We start from the raw sequence: 8,179 nt of genomic DNA on the forward strand, positions 1-8,179 counted from the left end.
TTCTTGGTAGCATGACCGGCATGATGCATAGTTACCTGATTCTTGGATTCTAATACCGTGACCCATAATAATTTACAGTGATTCTAAAGGAAGCTGTTAATGGTCTTATTTGTAATGCTAGTTTCTGCTATTTGTGACAAATTTTAATAGGAACTTCTCAATGGTAGTGATGGATTCTCTTTTGATTTTCTATGAAATGAAGAAGAGAAACGTTGACAAATTGCCCTTTTTGATTTTGACATCTCCAAGGAGTCAGTTTTTATTTTTTAAGATGAGACCCATTACACCCAAGCATGCATTAAAAAGCTATAAAGCTAAGAGGAGCTTGCTATGGGACGGATCATTAAGAACCTTCCCAGAAATAGATGGCACGGATGCACGCTTAGCAGTTGCTGTCGTAGACGATTCGGCACTTCAGGAGCTTGAGATAATTGTCAATCTTATGTGAATCCCTGCGTAGGCAGTGGAGCAGGTTATAAAAAGCAAAAAGGCGAGTGTCTTCATCAGCCATCTGCAGGGACGGAAGTCCTGACCATACGGAGTAGACCTCATTCTCTTTGACTCCAGGATGAACCTAATCACCAAAAAGACAGTGACTTAGTATTGTCAGTATTTGCTTATCTTTGTTCCTTCTAATTGTCAAATTAGGATTTGGGCAAGAGGCATGAATGTAAAGCTCTCTAGGTAGAGGCATGGATTATTGAGCCAGTACATCAGAAATCTGTTAATGGTCTAAAAAGTAGAAGCAGGATTCAGGTGTAAGCGTTCTAACACGTAGGTGATCACAGATGAAGTATGTGTGCATCGGACTAAATAGAGAACCACAAGGTTGCTAGAGATTGAGAGAGAGTCAGTTGCAATACAGTTGTGCCAAGTGTATATATATTTACGGGCCATATGCGTATATATATGTGAATGTGACCAAGGGACAATGGAGGAGCTAGTCTTAGTTCTCATACTAGAGGAATCTATTTCATGTCCTGAATCTTGTCTCTGATGTGTTCTTTGTACCGAATTTCTTCTGATAGCTCAGAACAATTACATTTATCTGTTTCCTGCTTCAAACTGATTCTCTTCTCCATGTAGTGTATGTATAAAAGACCTCAGAAATGATGATTGCACCTGATGGTCTAAGATGCAGGTCATCTAGTGACATCTACCACAAAGATCTGCTGAAAGAGTCAGGAGACTTTCATAATCTACCCAGGACCATTAACCCCCAAATGTCTACGAGCAATAGGGGCTTTGTTTTGAAATCTCTGGGGTGGGAGATGCCGAGGATCATGCATATGAGAAAGGGGGGGTACTAGCCGTGACCCCTCAGTGGTGAGGGGTGGGTGGTAGGCTGGGAAGCATGACAGTGAAAACAAAAGGGCACTGAGGAATGCGAGGGAGGGGTACCCTGACCTCTGCCCCCCCATCTCCCCCCTGCTTTGCAAGCTGGGAATCTCCAGAGAGCTGAGAGACGGAGTAGGCAGCTTGGGAAGTAGGCACATCAGCTGCTTTGAGAGCTGCTGGGTACAAATGTGGGATAATTGTAGACCCTGATCTGTTGAACTGTTTCCTACAGAGTAAGAATATTTTTTTAAACTTGGGATTTCCTATTGGAATTTAAAGTGTGCGTGTTCGTAGTGTGCGTATTTGTTGCCTTGCTTTATGTTTAATTTTGGTGCTTGGGCCCTAAGATGAAATTTACTGTACAAGGGACAATGATAATAAGAATAAATAAGTGGTAAAAAAAAAAAAAAAAAGAACTAAATGAAGTATTCTAGAACAAATTAGCGACCTCAGAAAGTAAGCTGACAGAAATGAAGAAAATAACTTGAAAGTCTAGGTGTTTATTTTATGTCTCAAGTGGAAATGTGCTTTGTATCTGTGTTGGATATATTCTTCTCCCGGAAAGTGACAAAAAGGACACATGATAACATGTACTTTGGACAGAGTAGGGGAAGTATAAAATCCTATTACTATTATAATTCTATCTTTTTCTTTAGATGACACATTATTTCTGAGAACTTCATGCGGCTGTTTGGATGTTACTTCACTCGTGCTGAAATTATCCCATCTGATTGGAGATCTATGTTGTAAATATTAACTCAATCTAAATATGACATTATTTGGGGAGATTAGATGTAATGTTATGAATGTTGACTTTGGAAGCCTTCCCCCAAAAGAAAACATAAAATTTAGGATGAGACCACTTTCTGCAAATGACAAAAGAAAGAATTTCAGAAAAGATACACTCCCTTCTTTTGTGACCCGCTGAAATCTGACCTCATCTTTTCAGTCTCTGACAATCTCTTCTCTCTCTGACAAATGTGTCCAGCAGAGGTGGGGCTGCGGTAGTGGCAAGAAATACCATCTCATCTGATTTTGATTTTCTCTTTTCTCCCTTCCCACTGTCATCCTTTGGTGTGGGGAGAAAAGAGAAAAAACATGAGCAGAATTTCAGTAGCAGGTGTCCTGGGATACTTCGAGAAAAATGTTTATCTTGCAGATTCCACTCTCCAGTTTTCTTTTCCTTGAAAATATTATAAACCCCAGTCCCCAGGAAGGGGCAAGCCTTTGGTGGATTTGTGTGCTCTGTAGGGAAGGCTGCACCTGTCATCTATCACATCCTAAGATTCACTTGCAATAGGATCTACCAGTATGAATTACTAGAATCTTGCTTTATTTAACAGCAACCAAGGATAAGAAATGCCTAAATTTTGTTCTCGCAAAGGGAGGGATTTCGGAACTTGCTTCTCACCATGGAGGTTACCTCTTTCATCAATGAAGAAAGCAAAGAAGTGTCAGGAGGATGCTCACCTGGCCAACTATCTTCTCCATACCCTCTAGAAGTCTTCTGTTTTGTTCCTCAATCTCTATGGCTCTGGACAGAATCGAATCTGGGGCTTCTTGCATACCCCGCACTTCCGTGACTAGATGATACAGGGGGTCATTCCAGGAGCGCAGCACTCTGAGTATCAGGTTCAGAAGGTCTTCGTGCTAAGTGACCATATAAAATAATTGCATTAAAAAAAAGCATAACAAAGGGGGCACCTGGGTGGCTCAGTGGGTTAAGCGTCTGCCTTCCGCTCAGGTCATGATCTTAGGGTTCTGGGATTATACCCCACATCAGGCTCCCTGCTCAGCGGGGAGTCTGCTTCTCCCTCTCCCTCTGCTCCTCCCCCCAGTTTGTGCTCTCTCTCAAATAAATAAAAAAAATTTAAAGAAAGCATAACACAGTGGGTTTAGTTTACTTGTGAGTTTTTGTGCCGAGAGGCTGACCCAAATGATCTTTTGTTATTCCTATATGTATGTACAATTTTTTGTAGGTGGTTAAAGTTGTAAAAATAAAAAAGTTTAAGCTATTGGCCTAAACTTTGCTAAAATAAAAAAATAATCTGGTTTATTTGAATAACTACTTCATCTAATGAGAATTCTAGTTTATAGCATGAGAAATTTTGTTCTCCTCGGAAGTTCTACCATTCGCCCACTCAGTGAGCTTTTTTTTTTTTTTTTTTTTTTTGGCAGCTTTGCTTGTCCAAAAAGAATTTTGTTGGCACTCAGTATGTGCCTCCAGTACATGACCCAGGAAAGACAGATTCCATGAGTGCCAATGACAAAGGGCCCACATCATGTTCATCCAAGGACACATTCATATTAATGAGTCAAATCCTTCTTTAATGGATTCGCTTACGATTTGTAGTTTTTATTTTATGAAATTAGAACAAAGAGCCAGTGAAGAAGGCATGGCACTCATGAATATGCTCTCCTCAGTCTATCCCAGCCCCCGTCCCTGTGCTGCAACCAGAGAAGTCTCTTCTGTTGAGCTGTTCAGGTGAATAAAAGGGCACCATGACAGTGGTAGGAACAGCATCAGAGGAATTTACAAGGGAGGTTTGCCCCCTATATTCTCACTGTCAGGATCGCACATGAAACTCTTAGGAGCTGCTCGTCTCTGATTTAAAAGGCTTGCTTTCCTGAGGTCTGTGAACTAGTGTAGGGTAAAGGAAGTGAAGAGTGGAGAAGAATCCAACAGATGTGGCGATGGAAACATGTCCTGCGATATGAAGTGAAGGAGATATAAGCCGCGGATGGCCGTCTAGTTGGGCTAGTTGGAGCATGAGGGCTTGGAATTGGATGAAGCCCAGACCCACGGCTTCCCACCCCATCATGACTCCAGATTCCACAGCCTCTGCAAGCTTCAGCTTCCTCATCTCAGCAAGTGTAATAGCAGTGCCTAGTGTCCTAGGACTTTTTTGTGAGGATTAACTACAGTAATACACGTACATTGCTTGGTGAAGTGTCTGGCCAGGGAGTGGCTCTTAATACATTTTAACTCTTCCTCTTCCTTCTTCACCCTTTCCCTTCATTTTATCATCATCATTATCAGTACTATTAATGAGCTGAGCAGACAGAAAGAATGCCGGTACCCATTAACAAAGTTGTGAAGAGAAAGATTGCATTTATGGGGGGATATATGTGAAGATGCTTATTTTAAGTCATGTTAAGACAGTGCTTGTGGCAGGGAATCAGAAAGGAGAGATTATTATGATAAAGAAAAGGGATAAATGATTGGGGCTTCCCATGCAGACCTTGTGGTCATCAGAACAGAAGCAATCACGTAGCCATGAGAAACAAAACATAATATTTTACACGACCTTATTTGGGGAGAGACTTATAATTCAGAAGTGACAGGTGATGGAGGAGTCAGGGAAGAATGAAGAGAGGGGCAGGTGTCAGAGAAGGAGAAGTAGCATCAGAAGGAGAGCCTTCAAAGTCTGGAAGAGATGGCTCACCAGGCACAGTGCTCAGTAATGTTGAATGCGGCCAGTGGAGGAGCCAAGGGTATCACGTGATAAATACAAAGTTGCATGCATGTCTTACCTATCCATGAATTTTGCAAACCTTCTATTTTATCCATGGAAGTCTAATTCAGTTCAGGCTTTCACATGGTATAATATATGCAAATCTGGGTCCAAGGCATTGATTAAAATAATGTTGTTTGCATGAACAACTTAGAGATTTATTTTGCTGCTACAATCTTTAGTCCTCATTTAGTTTTCCTGATGCTTCATCAGTTACATGCGGTCATTTCTCTCTGATTACTTGTTCTTCCTCCATATTTCTTTGTGCGTGCAACTAGCATTACCTAACAGTACTTCATGGTGGCACCTCAGTGGTGTTGGTGAGAAACCTGGACAGAAGACTCACGTGGATTTGCTGGGCTTGCTCCTTGTCTTCAGGGGTAGAGAGGGAGGAAGTGTGACAGCTGTTGATGGCCTTGGTAATGAAACCCCGGCCCTGGGCGTACCTTTTATCCTGAAAGCGAGCAAGCAAATTTAATTAGTTATAGTTGTTTGAGCATTGGTTAAATGAGCCCATTACCAGAATATTAACACACTTGATAGATGTGTAATCTGTTTTTTTAAAATGAGAATTACATGAAAAACTGAAACTAAAGAATTGAGAAAGGCACCTTTTCCCTGCCTTTTATTTTGATTTTCTCTATCAATGCATTCTTTTTTAAAATCTTACTTTTCCAAATCCCAACCTCTTCCCTTTTTTGTGATTCCCTTGTTTAATTTTACCCTTTCCACAAGTTACTACTTGGAAAGCAAACACATTTAATACCCCCAAAAAAGAAACATTAAATATTTTGTTAACTATCCTCTTTCTTTAGTATTTGAACCAATATCCTATACCTATATTTTGCCATTTAATATTTTCTTTACTGGGAGTCCAAGCCTATATGCTCCCCTAATAGACATTATAAAATTATAACTTTTCTTTGACTAACATCTGAATCCACACACCTGTACTTTACCATGTTCATCATAGATGCATAATACAATTTTGTTGATTGTTACAAAATGGTAAGTCAAAAAAACAGGGTATAAAATTTTAGGAAATATTAATCAGTGGACTCAGAATTAAAATACACACGCACACACACAACAACTAGCTAAGGCATTGACATAAAGCTAATCTCTACCAAAAGCTGTGGAAATCTAAGGAGATTACCGGGAAGATGTGAAAGACACAAGAATGGCAGTCAAAAGAGGAGGATGGAAGAAAAACCAATGAGTACAGAGAACTATGGAATATGTGTTTATTACAAACATTGAGCCACATTCCTTATGGTGACCCTTTGATTTATTGAACCTCTCATACACTGGTTGACCTAAAAAAGTTAAGGTACAACTTTCAAAGTACCATAATCAGAAGGAGAATATTGTTTCCAATTCTAAACCAACCCTTCAATTCTAGTTCTAAATCTATACACTGGACATCTTAGAACAATAATTTATGGCATTTTTGGGTTTCAGAAGAGCTATTATTGTTTGTTTTCCTGACATGGATTCAGCTTAGTTTAACTTTCTTCGATTAACTCCATTCCAGGCAGTGTGATTCTCATTTATTAGATATCTGGGATGCCAGGTGACGAATGCCTCAGGAGACATGTACTCCACACACAAGGACAAGAACTCAGCATGCTTCCAGTTACTCAAGCTCCACCCAAAAGTGCTTTGTGCCAGGTGTTGTTATGGAGTGATTGGTTGTGTTTTCCCAAAATGCCTATGTTGAAGTCCTAACCCCCAGTGCATTATATTTGAAGATAGGGCCTTTATGGAGGTAAGTAAGGTTAAATGAGGTCAGAAGAGTGGAGCCCTGATCCAATAGGATTAGTGTCCTTACAGGAAGAGACACCAGAGAATCCCCCCACCCCCACCCTCTACCACCGTGAGGACAGGGAAAAGGCAAGATGGGCAGATGGGTGCCCTTATCAGAGCCTGACCACGGTGGCACCCTGATCTCAGACTTCCAGCCTCCAGATCTGTCCAAAAACACATTTCGGTTGAAGTCACCCAACCTATGGAATTCTGTTACGGCAGCCCCAGCTGGCTAATGGCTAATTTTTGCTGGAAAAATTTTTTTTTAAAGAAAACGAATTAAAGGAAAAATTTAAAGACTCATTATACTCTTTGAGAATCTTTGAGGTTTCATGACACTGTCCCTTTCTTCTTGCCCCCCCCCCCCCATTTTATGGGCCCAGGGCTTTTTTTTTTTTTTTTTTACCTAAAAAGTGTGTTATTTGAGATTTGGCTCCGGCATCTTTCTTGGCTCAAGTGTGGGAAGCTTCCTTCTGGGAAGAAGCAAGAAGGGCGGTACTTACAAATTCGTTGAACATCTCCGAGGAGAGGTTGTGGATGTAGTGAGACAGGATGACCGCGCGGTCAAACAGGTCTCGGAGGGACACCTGGCAGTTGACAGCCCCGGTGGGACAGATGGGCAGGGAGGCCACGCTCTGGCCCAGGAGGAGTTCCGACACCAGCAGCAGCAGGGGCAGGAGCGACCCTGCTCAAATAGAAACACCAGCCACTCTGATCTGTTCAGCGGAGGTTATGAAAAGTAATTCTGCCAGGGGAGCCTTCTCTTCCCCCCACCCCCACCCCACCCTTCGCAGGATTTGGTACCATGATAGCCAGGGTGGGAAAGAACCAACACCTCCCGCCATTGTCAATTTAGATATGTAATTCTATTTGCACAGATACATAGTTGGAGAAGCGGGTTACTCCCTGCATGTTAGCTCTTCTAAACTCTGGAAACCTGAAACCTCTTGCTCAGAGATTATTAGCTGAAGTTTCAAATTAGTGCCACCCCCTCAAGAATGTTGACAATTTGACAAATCCGTGAGTTGTTGCACGTACCTTTCAGTGACCACCCTTTGTTGTCCATGGTGGTGATGCTTTCGAGAAACACACGTCGCCAGAGAAGGTCTGGTAGCCCAACAGCTTTCTCTCCCAGATATTGGCTTTATAAGCCTTTGACATCTTCATGAATATATTTAATCAGGCAGTCCCTTCCCTTTTCCCAGTCATCTATCTCCGTCATTGAGATTACCCCCATAATTTCAAACATCAAATGGTCTTTTATTTCTTATTCATATTCAGGAAGACATACTGGCCAGAAATGAACATTCTAGGAAGGATTTTGATTAATTAGACCAAAAGGAAATGAGAGAAATGATGAAGGTGAGATCTGGAGACTATTTTGGGTGAAAGGACCCGTAGCACTACAGAAGTCATTTGCTTTAAAATTTGCCTTTGTTTCTCTGCAGGGTCTTGAATATAGCATTATATTTCACTTAGGTGTCTCATATATTAGCGACGGGTATTCTTTTTTTTTCCCC

At 41.3% G+C, this 8,179-nt stretch overlaps 1 protein-coding gene across 2 annotated transcripts; it reads right to left on the reverse strand.

Moving 5' to 3' along the window:
- Positions 1 to 237: 237 nt before the first annotated feature.
- PRL (prolactin) lies at positions 238 to 7,764 on the reverse strand. Of its 2 annotated transcripts, none has more exons than XM_034985772.1 (5): positions 7,698 to 7,764; positions 7,163 to 7,344; positions 5,200 to 5,307; positions 2,809 to 2,988; positions 238 to 574 (listed from the first exon to the last, which is right to left on the reverse strand). In XM_034985772.1, the coding sequence occupies exons 1-5, from the start codon at positions 7,723 to 7,725 to the stop codon at positions 383 to 385; spliced, it is 690 nt and encodes a 229-aa protein (XP_034841663.1). In that variant the 5' UTR covers positions 7,726 to 7,764; the 3' UTR covers positions 238 to 382. The 2 variants fall into 2 exon arrangements, with proteins under 2 accessions (XP_034841663.1, XP_034841662.1); XM_034985771.1 differs by having other exon boundaries at positions 275 to 574; positions 7,163 to 7,347; positions 7,698 to 7,725.
- Positions 7,765 to 8,179: the final 415 nt, after the last annotated feature.

Source organism: Mirounga leonina, unplaced genomic scaffold (assembly GCF_011800145.1).
Source record: "Mirounga leonina isolate KUSES-001 unplaced genomic scaffold, KU_Mleo_1.0 Mir_366, whole genome shotgun sequence".
In the NCBI taxonomy this organism is placed as follows: Eukaryota; Metazoa; Chordata; class Mammalia; order Carnivora; family Phocidae; genus Mirounga; species Mirounga leonina.

What these genes read in the sequence shown, in the direction of transcription:
- PRL (XM_034985771.1), bottom strand. Translation starts at nt 7,725, where the DNA reads ATGGACAACAAAGGGTGGTCACTGAAAG. An exon ending in CAAAGGGTGGTCACTGAAAG is followed by an intron (nt 7,348 to 7,697) that starts GTACGTGCAACA and finishes TTTCTATTTGAG; the next exon opens with CAGGGTCGCTCCTGCCCCTG. An exon ending in CGGAGATGTTCAACGAATTT is followed by an intron (nt 5,308 to 7,162) that starts GTAAGTACCGCC and finishes GCTCGCTTTCAG; the next exon opens with GATAAAAGGTACGCCCAGGG.